The sequence below is a fragment of the Gallus gallus genome, chromosome 11 (genome assembly GCF_016699485.2).
Source record: "Gallus gallus isolate bGalGal1 chromosome 11, bGalGal1.mat.broiler.GRCg7b, whole genome shotgun sequence".
NCBI lineage: Eukaryota > Metazoa > Chordata > Aves > Galliformes > Phasianidae > Gallus > Gallus gallus.
Window position 1 is genome coordinate 755,822 of NC_052542.1, and position 17,347 is coordinate 773,168.

The 17,347-nt window shown below is 49.4% G+C and overlaps 1 protein-coding gene and 2 long non-coding RNA genes across 3 annotated transcripts; 1 reads left to right on the top strand and 2 right to left on the bottom strand.

The window, feature by feature from the left end:
- Nucleotides 1–1,473: 1,473 nt before the first annotated feature.
- On the bottom strand, nucleotides 1,474–3,831 carry LOC121106571. Its single transcript, XR_005839114.1, has 2 exons — nucleotides 2,062–3,831; nucleotides 1,474–1,987 (listed from the first exon to the last, which is right to left on the bottom strand). It is a non-coding gene; the product is annotated as an uncharacterized LOC121106571 (long non-coding RNA).
- Nucleotides 3,832–8,154: 4,323 nt separating this feature from the next.
- Nucleotides 8,155–9,492, bottom strand: LOC121106572. The gene is made up of 2 exons (XR_005839115.1): nucleotides 8,743–9,492; nucleotides 8,155–8,668 (listed from the first exon to the last, which is right to left on the bottom strand). It is a non-coding gene; the product is annotated as an uncharacterized LOC121106572 (long non-coding RNA).
- A 168-nt stretch (nucleotides 9,493–9,660) lies between these two features.
- Nucleotides 9,661–17,201, top strand: ARL2BP (ADP ribosylation factor like GTPase 2 binding protein). The gene is given in 8 exon segments (NM_001007970.1): nucleotides 9,661–9,673; nucleotides 9,816–9,939; nucleotides 11,897–11,958; nucleotides 12,646–12,752; nucleotides 13,160–13,245; nucleotides 14,087–14,170; nucleotides 14,172–14,184; nucleotides 14,814–17,201. Coding segments are annotated over 7 exon segments (471 nt in total). The 5' UTR covers nucleotides 9,661–9,673; nucleotides 9,816–9,901; the 3' UTR covers nucleotides 14,895–17,201.
- Nucleotides 17,202–17,347: the final 146 nt, after the last annotated feature.

Genomic DNA, 17,347 nt, shown 5'->3' on the forward strand with positions numbered 1-17,347 from the left:
TAGAATTCCTTCTTGTTATTTTTCACACCTCTCGACAAGTGCAGTTCTGTCTGTGACCTTGCTTTCCTGATCCCATCTCTGCATGTCCAGGCAGCATCTTTGTGTTCTTCCGGACTGACATGTCCTTGTTTCCACTGTGTGTGCATGTCCTTCTTGTCCCTCAGTCTGAGCAGCAGGCCGTTGCCAAGCCATGCCAGCTCCCTGCCTCCTCTACTTGTTTTCCTATAGTGGAAGACAGAGGGCTCTTTAAGGCTGTCGACGTGGTCTACCTGGACTTCAGTAAGGCCTTTGATACTGTCCCCTACAACATCCTTGTGGAGAAGCTGGTGGCCCGTGGTTTGGATGGGCATACACTCTGCTGGGTGAAACACTGGCTGGATGGCTGGGCCCAAAGAGTTGTGGTCAATGGAGTTAAATCCAGTTGATGGCCGGTCACGAGCGGTGTCCCCCTGGGCTTGGTACTGGGGCCACTTCTCTTTAACATCTGTATTAATGATCTTGATGAGTGGATTGAGTGCACCCTCAGTAAGTTTGCAGACACCACCAAGTTGGGAGGGAGTGTTGATCTGCCTGAAGGGAGAAGGGCACTGCAGCGGGACCTGGATAGACTGGATGGATGGGCCAAGGCAAACTGTATGAGTTTCAATAGGGCCAAGTGTCGGGTCTTGCATTTTGCCCACCACAACCCCAGGCAACCCTACAGGCTTGGGGAGGAGTGGCTGGAAAGCTGCCTGATGGAAAGGGACCTTGGTGTACTGGTGGGCAGTTGGCTGAATATGAGCCAGCAGTGTGCCCAGGTGGCCAAGAAGGCCAATGGCATCCTGGCTTGTATCAGGAATGGTGTGGTGAGCAGGACTAGGGGAGTAAGCTTGCCCCTGTACGCAGCATTGGTGAGGCCTCACCTCAAGTACAGTGTTCAGTTTTGGGCACTGCAGTACAGAAAGGACATTGAGGTCCTGGAGCAGGTCCACAGAAGGGTGACAGGACTTGTGAAGGGCTTGGTGAATATGTCCTGTGAGGAGAGGCTGAGGGAACTGGGGCTGTTTAGTCTGGGGAAAAGGAGGCTGAGGGGAGACCTTATTGCTCTCTCCCAGTGTCTGAGAGGTGCTTACAGCGAGAGCGGGATTGGTCTCTTCTCACTGCTGACAGGTGACAGGACGAAGGGAAATGGCTTCAAGTTGCGCCAGGGTAAGTTTAGGTTGGATATTAGGAAACACTTCTTTACAGGAAGGGTTGTTAAGCACTGGAATAGGTTCCCCGGGGGGGAGGTTGAGTCACCATCCCTGGACGTGCTTAAAAACCTTTGGATGCAGTGCTCAGGGACATGATTTAGCAGAGGGTTGTTAGTGAGGGTAGTATGGTTAGGTCGTGGTTGGGCTCGATGATCTTGAAGGTCTTTTCCAACCTGGGTGATTCTGTGGTTCTTCTGTGTGGCTTTGTTGACAGCAGTGGTGGAACAGACAGACTCGAATGTTGGATTTAGGAAGATATTTATTTAAAGCATAAAACTGTGCTTTGACTTCTTTATTGTTAAGATCAGTGTGATAACAGTTTAGACTTCTTTCTTGGCCTAGCCTTCATCTTCCAGCTCTGCCCCCACTGACAGAAGTTAATTGCAATTATTTACACCGCATCTGTGCATGACCACAGGCAGCCACGTGGGCTTGGTTTAGTGAATGTTAGTACTGGAGTGCACCCAATGGGGTGAGCCCCCTGGGTACAAGTGTTCCAGTGAGCAGCTGGCTGCTCTGCACCGTGTGAGGACCACCAGGAGCTTCAGCCTCGGCGGGCCCTCGGCATCTCGCCGTCACCTGAGAGCACAGCGCTGATCGGCGTGACTGCAGCACCATGGACAGCGCCACTGATGGCGGCCTCACGCATGGCTGGCCGCCTGGCTGGTGGCTGCGTTGCTGCCGAGTCCTTTCCAGGCACGGAAGCTGAAGAAGGTGCTCGCCCCATAGGTGAGCATCACGAGGCCGGCGAAGAACTGGAAGACGAGCAGAGTGGTGTGTGAGCATGCAGTCCCAGAAGCTCGGCCGCAGCCCGTACACCCATACTTACGGAGGCAGCGGCTCTCCTGTTGTAATCCCACTGGCGCCACGAGGTGGGACGCTGAGAAAATAACTGAAAAATCCAAGGCTGGACTACATATGCAGTTTCTTTCTGTTTGGCAGTGGCACAGATGTAAGCTCGAGGGTACGTTGGGCACAGACCTGTTCACCACCGTGTCATTTACTGCTCTAAATAGCATGCTGTACAAAATGTGTGTTTGCTTTTAGCTGTAGGCAGTGTTAGTGAAGCAGCACGAGTGCTTGTAGTGGGGCTGTAGCCATAAGCCTGCCACCAAACCCCAGCTGCTTCTGTCTTGACAGTTGGAATTCAAACGTATTTGGAGCCATAGTGACCCTCTGCTCTAATGCTGTCAGATGTGTTAATCTGCTGCTTAATGACATGCTCAGGCAATACGTGTCTAAAAGCGTGAGAGCAGACAGAAGCAGGCTGCTGATGCTGCAGAGCACTGAGTTTTCCCTGCCAGTGCAGCCAGTAGCTGTCACCCAGTGAGGACCTGGGCAGAGCAAAAGTACAGCCTGCTTTGCAGGGGGAAAGCCGCCTACCAGGACAAAGGAGGTGAAATCCTGCTGCTGTTGGCTTCTGCCAGTCATCTCAGCAGTGCTAGCGTTTGATTGCTGAAATGAAGTAGTTTATTTGAGCAGCAGTGAGGACTCTGGGCCATGCAGGCTTCTCCCTCAAGCATGGTCAGCATGCAGGGGTGGGAAGCAAACAGGGCGATGCTCTGAGGTGGCTGTTACCAGAGGAAAACAGTAAGAACGTTGGGTAATAGCTGCATCTTGTTTGGATTAGAGCTATGTTCCCTTTTGAATCCTGAGGTTAAAACTGGAGGTATTGAAGACCTCAGGCTGCCATTTATACATGGACAGGAGCTCTTTGGTTAACTCCTTCCCTCTGACTTTTTAAGGTTTTATCATATTTTAAAAGAAACTCCATTGAAATGTTTTAGTTGTGAATTGTTGAGCTAAATTAATTCTTAACTAAAACCAGAATTTCCCTTTTTAATTTTAACTGGAACAAAATCCTTACTCTCCTGTTGCAATTGCTCTGGATAATTATGTGAAGTCATGGCAGTATGAGTGGATACCCAGACAGTTACTTCCCAGAGGGAGGTGGTTGTGTTTTAAGCAAAGCCTATTGTAACTTCAGAGTCCAGGTGGGGCACACAGTGTTGGGTGAGTTCACATTTGGATGGGATTTATATCTCCGTTTACTGTCTACCGAAGTCACCGTTTCACAGGGGCGTGGTTCCTCACTTCTTGCTGTTGATAGATCTGTGCTGTTTTGCTTTATTAACTCACAAATTCACTGTTGAGCATTTTCAGTTGAATTTATTTTGTGAAATAATTCAAGTAGCGTGTTGACTAGATGTACTGGTTTGGTTGTGAGGTGGGGATGTGGTTGACCTCTGTCTTATTTGGCTGTGAACAATCTCCATGGGAGCATTCATGCTCTTTGTAAGCACTTGGGCGTGCTGATACCAACTCACAGTTAAGTTTTGTTGTTGCTCCTTTTTTTTTTTTTTCATTTCAATTTTAGACCATGAGAATTTGCACCAAGGCTCCCCTGGTTTGAGTGGAGCTGCCTGGATCAAACGCTGCCTGCTCTGCCCTGGCTGTTTTCTGTGGTTTGGTGTTCCTGGGATAATTGGTTTCTCTGTGACACACTGGGACTGGGCTCCGGTTCGGTGCCTTCTCCACCAGGCAAAGGTCTTTTTTAAGAGATTAAATTTCTATATGCGCTGGACTATGTGTTTGCCAGTCTGACATCAGTTTTTTAGGAGTTCCAACATCGCCACCAAAATGCACGAAGAGGCCAATTTTCTTACAGATTTGGGGTTTTGGATGTATTTGTTGAGACTTGACGCTTCGTTGTGCTTGCTTTCCTTCCACAGCACGTGCAAGACGATCTGTCAGGGGCTGATTCTTCTCCCAAAGAGCCGTGAGGTGGTGGCACAGCTGCCCAGGGAGGTGGGGGAGTCACCATCCGTGGAGGTGTCCCGGAGGGTTGTGGGGGTTGTGGGTAGTGGGCACCATGGGGTTGGACTTGGTGGGAATCTGAGAGATCTTTTCCAGCCTTCCTGGTTCTGTGATTCCAGTGCAGTTTGTGCAGTCCCTTTTAAATCCACACCTTCCATTAACACGCTTAAATTTCCTGAGCCCACCCCTGGACACAAGTTGTGTTGTACACAACTTTAGCCACGCAAACGGCACACGTGGTAAGCTTACAGAGTAGCTGACTGTGTGTAAATAGATTAAAACTAGGTGAAATAGACTTATTAGCTTATATGAGAAGGATGTGAAGGGAAATGTTGTGGTGAGTGCCCTGGGCATCAGTCCTGGCAAATGCCCACCCACATCCCCAGAGAACAAAAGGCTGGCCTAGGGAAGTGATGCTGCCCCTGTGCTCGGCACTGGCGCGTGAGGAGCAGTCCCAGCTCTCTCGTGGTAGGAGGGATGCTTCTGTCCTCCCAAGAGCTTGGCTGCTGTTCACTGGGCTCTTTCCAGTGTGCCCAGGTCTCTGTCGTAGTGGGGAGCCCAGACCTGGGCGCTGGGTCTCAGGAGGGCTGAGCAGAGGGGCACGGAGCGATGACCTCGAGCTGCTTTTAAGGCTTCTCCTGACGCAGTCCGGGGAGGTGATGTCCGTAGAGCTGAGGCAGAAGAGCTGTGCGGTGCCTCAGCTTTCTCCCCCGCCAGCGCTTTCCCATTTGCGTGCTGTTGCCAGGTGAGGTCGGGCCGCCCGCTCAGCGGCGGGGCATGGCGGGGCGCCGTGCGGGGGGCCGTGCGGGGTGCTGTGAGTGGTCCCCGGAGCCCCACTGCCGCTCTTGGGCCTCTCTCAGCCTGTCATCCTCGTCCTCAGCATCCCAGATGCTCCAGAAGAGGCGGCGGAGGTGCCTGGGGGGGTTGCGCTCTGCGCGTCGGGGCGAGGGGGGGCTGCGGGAGCGGTGCGGGGATCTTTCCCGCCGCCGGTGGCTCCTCTGGAGCCTTCTGCGCGGCCGGCGGGTGGCGGCGTTCGCCGGGGGCGGTGGCGGGACGCTCACGAGTGTGCCGATGATTTGTCGGCACAGTGGGCAGTTGTTCCTGTCGGCGGCCCAGCGCTCAATGCAGCGCCGGCAGAAGGTGTGCCTGCAGGGGATAATGTGCGTTGGGACATCCAGCGCGTCAAGGCAGATGGGGCACATCTCCTCTTCACGGGCCTCCTCTGGCCGCGCCTGTGCCTCCCGGCTCCCGCTGGCAGCTGCCTCCTGGCTCATGGCCGCAGCTGCCCTGGCACGGAGGTGCTTGGAGGACTGAGTCACTGGAGGCCGCCTCTGGCAGAGCGGTCGTCAGCCTCCGGCCCTCAGCACCTGTCGTGTGCTGTGTCCCACCAGTGACGGACACCTCGTGTGTCTCTGGCGGGACCTGTGACGTCCGGCGTTCCTTGAGCAGGATCCTCGGTGACTCGTAATCCGCTCGCAGGACTCTGACGTCTGCTATAGGGCTGGCAAGGTCTCGACGTCTCGTGTTCCGACGGGAAGACGTTGACGCCTCGGAAGTCCCCAGCAGGACTGAAGGTGGGCTGGGTGCTCGGGGCGTTTCTAGGCCTCTGCCCTATTGTGAGGTCACGGGCTGACTGTGACTCTTGGGTGACATCACAGAGCTCACAGGTAGATGGAGATTTGCTTTCTGGTAGGTGTTGCGTTCATAGTTTTCAGGTAGAGTTTTCAGAGTTAGAGTTTAAATAGAGTCTGGCAAGCAGGAGTTCACCCAAGGACTTCCACAGCGGCTGTTTCACAAATACTGAACATTAAATGATTTTCTGAAGTATCAGGACGTAACAGATGTTGGATTGCTGTTGATAAATGCACCAGCTGGAATAGCTCTGGTACCGGATATAAAATCAGTGCTATCCTGGGTAGTTTTTACCGGGTGGTAATGGGGCAGTGCTTCCTTCCCCTTCTCCTAACCTTGCTTAGTTTCCCTCTCAGTGGTGACTGACTTTTAACGTGACTTGGGTGGAGAGTGAAGTACTGTTGTAAAGCCGTAGATTGGCTTGGGTCGGTAGGGGCCTCAAAGACCATCTGGTTCCCACCCCCCTGTTGCGGGCAGGGCTTGAAAACCGCTGAATCGGGCACCAACAGTTCAGGCTGCCCAGGGCCCCATGCAACCTGCTTGGGAACACCTCCAGGTCTTCCTTAGTACCTTTCTCAAAAATGGGAGTGCCGTATCCCTTTTCCCAGTCAGCGGGGACTTCCCTTGACAGCCATGAGTTTTCAGATGTGCTGAGGAGTGTGTCGAGAACCACATCAGTCAGCGCCCTCCGGACACTGTGTCTCAGTGGGATACACAGTATCAGGCCACAAGCCCCCCAGAGACGTGTAGGCATTCAGTCTTAGGAGGCAGTCTCGGTCTTGCTGTGTTCTTACAGCAAGAGGAATTTTTCTCTCCCAGTTCCCACCTAGAGGTTCAGGGATGTAAGAGAGACAAGAATCCTGCCTTCAGCGAAGACTGAAGCAAGGAATTCAACGAGTACCTTGGCCTTCCCCATGTCTGTTGTGGCCAGTTCTCCTTTCTCATTCTTCATTGCTGGTAAGCTCTCTTTGCTCGGTCTCTTCTGACCGTTGCGTTTATAGAATTCCTTCTTGTTATTTTTCACACCTCTCGACAAGTGCAGTTCTGTCTGTGACCTTGCTTTCCTGATCCCATCTCTGCATGTCCAGGCAGCATCTTTGTGTTCTTCCGGACTGACATGTCCTTGTTTCCACTGTGTGTGCACTGTCCTTCTTGTCCCGTCAGTCTGAGCAGCAGGCCGTTGCCAAGCCATGCCAGCTCCCTGCCTCCTCTACTTGTTTTCCTATAGTGGAAGACAGAGGGCTCTTTAAGGCTGTCGACGTGGTCTACCTGGACTTCAGTAAGGCCTTTGATACTGTCCCCTACAACATCCTTGTGGAGAAGCTGGTGGCCCGTGGTTTGGATGGGCATACACTCTGCTGGGTGAAACACTGGCTGGATGGCTGGGCCCAAAGAGTTGTGGTCAATGGAGTTAAATCCAGTTGATGGCCGGTCACGAGCGGTGTCCCCCTGGGCTTGGTACTGGGGCCACTTCTCTTTAACATCTGTATTAATGATCTTGATGAGTGGATTGAGTGCACCCTCAGTAAGTTTGCAGACACCACCAAGTTGGGAGGGAGTGTTGATCTGCCTGAAGGGAGAAGGGCACTGCAGCGGGACCTGGATAGACTGGATGGATGGGCCAAGGCAAACTGTATGAGTTTCAATAGGGCCAAGTGTCGGGTCTTGCATTTTGCCCACCACAACCCCAGGCAACCCTACAGGCTTGGGGAGGAGTGGCTGGAAAGCTGCCTGATGGAAAGGGACCTTGGTGTACTGGTGGGCAGTTGGCTGAATATGAGCCAGCAGTGTGCCCAGGTGGCCAAGAAGGCCAATGGCATCCTGGCTTGTATCAGGAATGGTGTGGTGAGCAGGACTAGGGGAGTAAGCTTGCCCCTGTACGCAGCATTGGTGAGGCCTCACCTCAAGTACAGTGTTCAGTTTTGGGCACTGCAGTACAGAAAGGACATTGAGGTCCTGGAGCAGGTCCACAGAAGGGTGACAGGACTTGTGAAGGGCTTGGTGAATATGTCCTGTGAGGAGAGGCTGAGGGAACTGGGGCTGTTTAGTCTGGGGAAAAGGAGGCTGAGGGGAGACCTTATTGCTCTCTCCCAGTGTCTGAGAGGTGCTTACAGCGAGAGCGGGATTGGTCTCTTCTCACTGCTGACAGGTGACAGGACGAAGGGAAATGGCTTCAAGTTGCGCCAGGGTAAGTTTAGGTTGGATATTAGGAAACACTTCTTTACAGGAAGGGTTGTTAAGCACTGGAATAGGTTCCCCGGGGGGGAGGTTGAGTCACCATCCCTGGACGTGCTTAAAAACCTTTGGATGCAGTGCTCAGGGACATGATTTAGCAGAGGGTTGTTAGTGAGGGTAGTATGGTTAGGTCGTGGTTGGGCTCGATGATCTTGAAGGTCTTTTCCAACCTGGGTGATTCTGTGGTTCTTCTGTGTGGCTTTGTTGACAGCAGTGGTGGAACAGACAGACTCGAATGTTGGATTTAGGAAGATATTTATTTAAAGCATAAAACTGTGCTTTGACTTCTTTATTGTTAAGATCAGTGTGATAACAGTTTAGACTTCTTTCTTGGCCTAGCCTTCATCTTCCAGCTCTGCCCCCACTGACAGAAGTTAATTGCAATTATTTACACCGCATCTGTGCATGACCACAGGCAGCCACGTGGGCTTGGTTTAGTGAATGTTAGTACTGGAGTGCACCCAATGGGGTGAGCCCCCTGGGTACAAGTGTTCCAGTGAGCAGCTGGCTGCTCTGCACCGTGTGAGGACCACCAGGAGCTTCAGCCTCGGCGGGCCCTCGGCATCTCGCCGTCACCTGAGAGCACAGCGCTGATCGGCGTGACTGCAGCACCATGGACAGCGCCACTGATGGCGGCCTCACGCATGGCTGGCCGCCTGGCTGGTGGCTGCGTTGCTGCCGAGTCCTTTCCAGGCACGGAAGCTGAAGAAGGTGCTCGCCCCATAGGTGAGCATCACGAGGCCGGCGAAGAACTGGAAGACGAGCAGAGTGGTGTGTGAGCATGCAGTCCCAGAAGCTCGGCCGCAGCCCGTACACCCATACTTACGGAGGCAGCGGCTCTCCTGTTGTAATCCCACTGGCGCCACGAGGTGGGACGCTGAGAAAATAACTGAAAAATCCAAAGCTGGACTACATATGCATTTCCTCCACTTTGCCATTCTGCTTTTCAGAACCTTTAGAGATGAAATTCCAGATGCTTCCAAATGCAGTGATAGGCACAAAGATACGAAGCGTGCTGTAGAGGAAGAAGTGGGACGGAACCACTTTGAACTCTGCCTTAATAGATGCCGCTAACTCTAGGCTTTGGGTTCCCTGGCCAGGATTAACCGAGGTGAAACTTCCCCAAGTGCCTGGGAATCCTGATCAGTACCAGGTGCTGTATGAGATAGGCTCCAAGGCCCAGGCCCACAGAGGTGTCTGGGTGTCCAATTGAAACATAGGGGTCCGAGTAGCCCAGGGTCTGAGTGCCTGCGTGCTTTCTTCACAAGAAGACCCCAATGCTTTAGAGCACTTTGCTGGGCAGACGGCTGTGTTGCAGAGGACTGTCCTATTCATTTCACATATGGAAAGGCTGTAGGTGGGGCTGGCTTTACGGTGCCATCTGCCATGGGGTGTCTGTGTGAAGCGGGTGCTTGCTGGGGGGCTCTGGGGGGTGGGAAAGCCAAGAAGGGGAGAAATGGAGCGTGGCACAGTTGGTCTGTTAGAAAATAAAACGTCTTGAAGAGTGTTTGCCGTGTTTTTGTGCTTCTGCTTGTGTTGGGAGTTGGGGTTATGGCCTCAGAGCTGTGAGGGGGAAGCTTTTGGAAGACGAGACCCTCCCGCCGCGCCCCCCCCTCCCCCCTTTCAATCCGGGCTTCGCGGTCTGCAATGGCGGCTCGCGCCTTCTCCCATTGGCTCTTCTTGATGTGTGGGCGGGACTTGTGGCCACTTCTGCTCTGCGATTGGCTGCGGCTGGGCCGGAAGGAAGCGTTTCCCAGGTAACGGCCGGGTCGGGAGGCGGTGGCGTGCGGGTCCTGGGGGGTACGGGGGAGGACAGGGCCTGTGTGCGTGTGGTGGTCCCTGCGCTCCGTGTGGCTTAGTTACTTTTCTGTTAACGCCTCACCGTGTGTGATTCCTCAGTGCTTTGTCCCACGAGAAGGAAGAGCGCAGCTAGCTGCGGTACGGGACGTTGTCTGTGCTCCGGGCCGGCGCGTTATGCAGGAGGGATGGAGACCTCAGAGGAGGAGAACTTTGGTGTAGCCGTGTAAGTACGCTCCGCTCTGCATCAGGTCTAATGTAAGCTATTTCCTGCTTAAAGTATCTTAATAGGAATTTAATAGGAGAGTGAATGTATGCCGTGCTGCTTAGTAGATGCTGCCCTTTGGAAGGACAAGGGCGCAAAGCAGTGCCCTGTGAGGGTGAAGCATCCGTTCAGAGTTGAGATGAAGTCCAAACTCCATGCACTGAGCAGTGCCTGACAGCCCTTGCAGTGACTGCGTGAGGGGGAATGGCTTTAAACTAAAAGAGTGGGGGCTTAGGGGGCTCATCGCTGTGAGGGCAGTGAGCCCCTGAGCGCTGTGGGTGCCCTGTTGGACGTGCTTGGAGCCAGGCTGCATGGGGCCCTGGGCAGCCTGATCCATAAGAGGTGTGCCTGCCAAAAGTAGGGCTTGGGACTGGGTGGGCTTTAAGGTCCCTCCTAGCCCAACCATTCTGTGTTTCCATGACCTAACCAGATTTTACACGGGTGGGTGTTAAGGCTCACCCTATATTTCCTGGCCTGCTCTTCACCTAAAGCTTGTGGCCAAAGGGGATGTGTGGCTGTGCTCCTCTCACTCCATTGGTTTTGTTTGTCACACCCCAAGGATGCACAGGCCCTTGGGCTGCTACAGCAGCACAGGTTGTGCTGGCCTTGGTGTGCTTAAACCACAGGGTTTGAGAGTGTGTTTGCTGCTATGTGCAGGTATGGGTGTGGCGTAGAGAGAGACACAGTCACTGCTGGTTTGGAACAGCTACAGTTGGGTGATGTGCTTCATAAGCTGAAACTGGCTTAAATTAATAGAATAAGCTATGAAATATAAGCTGGAAAAGTCTCTAACAACGGTGGTAGCGTTCACTGGGAGAGAGAGAAAAAAGAAAAGCAAATTATCCATAGCAAGGTCTCCTTGCATAGAAATGCGAAATGAGAAGCCCTGTTGCTTGAAGTCAGAAAGGCGGTGCTCGAGGAGTACAGAGCTGCTGCTGTCCTGCCTGAGCTCCTCTTCTGGACGAGCTGTGCCCTCTGGTGGCAGTGCATGCTTTCCGCTCTGTTGGGCTTCCTGGAGCTCATCTTCTAAGCTTTAACAGATCACAAATGTTGCTGGAACGTGGCCTGGTGATCAGACACGTTCTTTATTCAAGTATCTTTATGTTTTTTCTGGTCAGGATAAGCCCTGTGGCTGAACAGTTAAACTGCTTGTGGTTTAATTCTGGTGGACTTCTGTCTGATAGCAGCATCAGTCTGAGAGTTCTGCTCTGCTTATAACTGGCGTGTCTGAACAAGAGCAATAAAATTAGCAGAGTCCTGAAATGTTCTTCCATCCTTCTCTGGATGTGTTTGGATCAATAATGGTGCTTAACATCTGCTTATTACAGAAGGACCTTACGGGGCTCTACCCTTTGTGTGCAGCATGCATAAGGAAAAGCATTTCATAGGATGTTGAAGTTTCTTTAGTTTCTAAAGAAGATTTAGTTTCTAAACAAGATTTAAGTTTCTTTAGTGAAATAATACATGTATTTATTGAGCTTAGGTGGCTCCACAAGACCAAGTACTGCGAAATAGCATCTAGAGTTCTGTGGTCACCATGTTGAGTTATGCAGGAAAAAGAGCAGAAGTAAATGTTGTGGTAGAAGCCTGGATTTGTGGCATGGAAAATGCTTAATTTGGCGTTGCAGTTATACTCTTCACGTTCTTTTTGCATCTGGACTGGAATTGTGTCACAGAAATACCAGTAAAACAACTTTTTAATTAGAAAAACATTGTAGATGCCTAATGAAAATCCTACAAAGCAGTGTTGTTGTCAGTCTCATGGAGTGTTTCCTAGGTTGGAGCTAGGAAATTGTGTTTGCTTCACTCTACTGGGCTTGTTTGCACTTGGCCTTTTCTTAACATTTCTTAATTCTAAGGTTTATTTTTCCTGTAGTTGAAAGGTGTATTTATGCAATACCACCTTTTCTGCTTTCAGCTCCTCCCCATCTGATGCAGAGTTTGACGCTGTCGTTGGGTACCTGGAGGATATCATCATGGGTAAGCTCAGCAAGCAGACAAGATGGGTGCTGAAAATGCTGCACACGCACAGCCAGTCTACCCTCTGCCTGCTCGTGGAAGCTCTCTTTCCTTTCTTCTCATCATTACTGCCGTAAAAAAAAAATGTACAGGGAAGTATTTTGTATTCTGTTTGTACAACAGCAGTCTGCAACGTGGCAGAACTTGCTGGTAGTAAGAATGTTCAGTGGAGCCAATCTTGTACTATGAGAGGCAGTCGTGAGCTCTCAGCTTAACCAGGAGGTGTGCAGCGTGCCTGCTGTGTTGAGTTTGGTGGTAACTTGCCTTATTCATTTCCACAGCTGGAAAAAAAGCCTTTAGTAGCTGACAGTCTGACAGTCTGACAGTCTTGCTGATAGTTTTGAATTTGAGAAACTCTAGGAAGACAATTGACTTGAAACTGCATCCTGAGGGCAGAGCTGCTGCCAAAACACAGCGATGCGCTGCTGCCCGGGTGATGCACTCCCTCAGCTGGAGCTGCTCCCTCTGTCCTCTCACAGATGGACCAGGATCTGGCCCAGCAGCAGCTGTGCTCCTGGTGTGACTGCCTGCACGTGTGCCAGGCTGGTGGCTGCCACAGGGAAACAGAGGACCGGTGACAGTGGGGTTTCTGTTGTGAAAAGAATGACTCAACTCCTAACTAGATGATGTGTTTTTGTTGTGGTCCAGATGATGACTTCCAGTCCATACAGAGGACTTTTATGGAGAAGCACTACCAGGAGTTCGATGACTCAGAAGAAAACAAGCTCATCTACACTTCTATTTTTAATGAATATGTAAGATACTTTTTCTTATTCCTCACACAGGATCTCTTTATTTTTCTAAGGCCAATGTCAGGTCTTGCATTCCCCCTTCTGTAACGTGCTGGGTTCACATAGAGCAAAGGTAATGTACTGCCTGCTGCCTCCTTGTGGAGCACAGCTGCGGTCTGTGAGCAAGAGGGGCATTATCTGAAGCCATAGGTTCCTTTCTCTGTCTTTCACCTGAAAGCTTACACAGTGCTCATCTGTTTAACTTTTCAATAGAAATCTAGCCTGTGGCTTCAGTAGATAGCACGTGTGTAACCTGTGCATAACAAAATTTGCATGTGAAGAGAGTTAAGATGCTGTGGGGTGGAGGGGATTCCTGATTGTGTTTTCTTTTGTTGATTTTGATTGATTGGCCTCTGTTTGTTTTCTTTAAGATCTCCTTAATAGAGAAATACATTGAAGAGAAATTGCTCGATCGGATTCCTGGTTTTAATATGACTGCTTTCACAATGTCTTTGCAGTAAGTCTTCTGCTTTTGCTTTTGGTGGGGGGAGGGAGGGTTGTATGTGTCTCAGTTTTTCTATCTAGATTTGAATTCATAGTTCTCCCTTGCGAAAGAAGTTTCCCCTTAACAACAATAATAATAATAGTAGTAGTGCTCTGCTACTCAAAATTCCTGGAAAGTTATGCTGAAATATGTTTTAAAATGATTTTCTGCCTAGATTGCTGGTAAACACAAACAACGCAAGCAAACCCACAACCACTCCTACTCAAAATGTCTTTTGCTTTGAACCTGTTTAAAAACAGACTTTCACATTCCCCACCTTCCTGATTTGTGTTTGTTATGCTTGGTGACTCTGGGGGCTGTATCCTGTAGTCTTAGCAGGGCTGCTCTAGGATCTAAACTGAGTTCTAGAGGTCTGGGTCCAGAAAGCTTTGAATTCCCACTCGGGAGCATCCCCCACACTGACAGCAGTAAGGGTTTTGTGCTATGTGTGCAGGTATATGCCATCTGCTAAAGGCTCATTGAAGTGAATAGCTCCATTAATAGCTCTGGAAAGGACAACTTGTAGTATTTCTCTGCTTTAGAATAACTGGAAGAAATACTGGTGGAATATGAGTTCTTCTGACTTACGCATCAGTCTTTAGAAACCAGATAAAGAAACTGATACTCTTACAGCTTGTGTTTGGATAAATGGTAATATTTTAATGTATATATTACAACGATTGGAAATACTGCAAGGTAATATTTGTCTAAAATTTAGCTTTATGATAGGCCTGTAACGTTCTTGTTAGAGTCCTGGTACTACTTTTGGTACCATGACATGGTTTTCTCATTCTTCAACTTCTTCTCTCTGTAGACAGCACAAAGATGAAATGGCAGGCGATATTTTTGATATGCTCCTCACGTTTACTGACTTCCTGGCTTTCAAGGAGATGTTCTTCGGATTACAGAGCTGTAAGTATGTCACGTTGTTTATTTTCATTGGCACGATGGCTGTATAGCTCTGCCTGAGAGCACCAAAGGCAACATCACTGCAGTGGGTAACAGTGTTCATTCACAGGTTATACAGGACCAAAAGAAAAAGAACGTAATTGAGTGGCTGTTTGAACTCAAACTGCACCCCTGTAACTTCGTGGGGACAGGTTGAGGAGGCAGTGTGTGTCTCAGCAGCAGGAATAGTTTCAGCTGGGGGTTCCACTTTGGAGACAAAAGGTAAACCTACGGGAGCTATATATCACCAGTTCCCACAGCACTGTCTGGGTGTTCTCACCCCGGATGCTGCTATGAGCTGGGTATGCAGCTGGCAGCAACAGACAGGTGCTAAATCCTGCTTCTGCACAACCTCTTGCTGAGGTTTGGTTGTGGAGATGAGAAAACAGATAGAAAAAAGAGAGAATAAATGCTCTGCTAAGGATTTTTCAAGTCTCACAGCAAGCTGCGTGCTTAGATGTTCAGGTAACGTGTAGTTTTATGTTGGTTTGACAAACAGAGTATGAATTGTACATTTCATCTTTTGAACTTAAGAGCTTGTGTATTTCAAAGCAGCACTGAGTTAAGGATTTCTTCTTTTTTGACATTTCTAGGAAAAAGAAGGTCGGAGTCTGGATTTAAGTGGTGGATTAGTGGTGACATCACTAAACAAATCATCAGTCTCCTCCTCCTAGAACAGTTGGTGCACTGCTTTCCTTCTCCAGATGAGTGCTACTGCTGTCATTGGGACATTAAAACACAAAAGGTCACGAGAATCAAGGTGCTTTTATGTGATGAAAACTCTCTCTCAGACTATGCCTTCAGATTCCTGAAACTTGCTGGTATTCAACGGCCACAGAAGAAGAAAACTTTAGTCCTCCTGGAGTAATTGTATTTTAAATACACAGTATTTGCACACCATTCTAACTGTTACAGAGAAACTCAGTGTGCTGAGAGGACAATAAATAGACTGTATGTGTTTTTAGGGGGTTGGCATCTCAGCCAACGCCCCAGAAGGCAGAACTTTAAAGAATCAAGAAGGCACTGCAAAAAGAGTGTCTGTCCAGCTCTCGGTCAGGTCTGAATACATACATGCCTTTTTAATCTGTAATCTGATATTACACCTTTGTAACAGAAGCATATGTTTCCATATGTAGGTATTTTAGCCTGAGGCTGCCTGTCTACTTGATGAGGATTGATGTGTTAGTGTGCAAATCTGTCTGCTCATTGGCTTAGGTCAGTCTCATCCTTAAGGTGCAAAGTTCTGATTTGCTTTGATTCAGGCCCCAGCTGTTCTACGCTGAGAAAATAACTGAAAAATCCAAAGCTGGACTACATATGCAGTTTCTTTCTGTTTGGCAGTGGCACAGATGTAAGCTCGAGGGTACGTTGGGCACAGACCTGTTCACCACCGTGTCATTTACTGCTCTAAATAGCATGCTGTACAAAATGTGTGTTTGCTTTTAGCTGTAGGCAGTGTTAGTGAAGCAGCACGAGTGCTTGTAGTGGGGCTGTAGCCATAAGCCTGCCACCAAACCCCAGCTGCTTCTGTCTTGACAGTTGGAATTCAAACGTATTTGGAGCCATAGTGACCCTCTGCTCTAATGCTGTCAGATGTGTTAATCTGCTGCTTAATGACATGCTCAGGCAATACGTGTCTAAAAGCGTGAGAGCAGACAGAAGCAGGCTGCTGATGCTGCAGAGCACTGAGTTTTCCCTGCCAGTGCAGCCAGTAGCTGTCACCCAGTGAGGACCTGGGCAGAGCAAAAGTACAGCCTGCTTTGCAGGGGGAAAGCCGCCTACCAGGACAAAGGAGGTGAAATCCTGCTGCTGTTGGCTTCTGCCAGTCATCTCAGCAGTGCTAGCGTTTGATTGCTGAAATGAAGTAGTTTATTTGAGCAGCAGTGAGGACTCTGGGCCATGCAGGCTTCTCCCTCAAGCATGGTCAGCATGCAGGGGTGGGAAGCAAACAGGGCGATGCTCTGAGGTGGCTGTTACCAGAGGAAAACAGTAAGAACGTTGGGTAATAGCTGCATCTTGTTTGGATTAGAGCTATGTTCCCTTTTGAATCCTGAGGTTAAAACTGGAGGTATTGAAGACCTCAGGCTGCCATTTATACATGGACAGGAGCTCTTTGGTTAACTCCTTCCCTCTGACTTTTTAAGGTTTTATCATATTTTAAAAGAAATTCCATTGAAATGTTTTAGTTGTGAATTGTTGAGCTAAATTAATTCTTAACTAAAACCAGAATTTCCCTTTTTAATTTTAACTGGAACAAAATCCTTACTCTCCTGTTGCAATTGCTCTGGATAATTATGTGAAGTCATGGCAGTATGAGTGGATACCCAGACAGTTACTTCCCAGAGGGAGGTGGTTGTGTTTTAAGCAAAGCCTATTGTAACTTCAGAGTCCAGGTGGGGCACACAGTGTTGGGTGAGTTCACATTTGGATGGGATTTATATCTCCGTTTACTGTCTACCGAAGTCACCGTTTCACAGGGGCGTGGTTCCTCACTTCTTGCTGTTGATAGATCTGTGCTGTTTTGCTTTATTAACTCACAAATTCACTGTTGAGCATTTTCAGTTGAATTTATTTTGTGAAATAATTCAAGTAGCGTGTTGACTAGATGTACTGGTTTGGTTGTGAGGTGGGGATGTGGTTGACCTCTGTCTTATTTGGCTGTGAACAATCTCCATGGGAGCATTCATGCTCTTTGTAAGCACTTGGGCGTGCTGATACCAACTCACAGTTAAGTTTTGTTGTTGCTCCTTTTTTTTTTTTTTCATTTCAATTTTAGACCATGAGAATTTGCACCAAGGCTCCCCTGGTTTGAGTGGAGCTGCCTGGATCAAACGCTGCCTGCTCTGCCCTGGCTGTTTTCTGTGGTTTGGTGTTCCTGGGATAATTGGTTTCTCTGTGACACACTGGGACTGGGCTCCGGTTCGGTGCCTTTTCCACCAGGCAAAGGTCTTTTTTAAGAGATTAAATTTCTATATGCGCTGGACTATGTGTTTGCCAGTCTGACATCATTTTTTAGGAGTTCCAACATCGCCACCAAAATGCACGAAGAGGCCAATTTTCTTACAGATTTGGGGTTTTGGATGTATTTGTTGAGACTTGACGCTTCGTTGTGCTTGCTTTCCTTCCA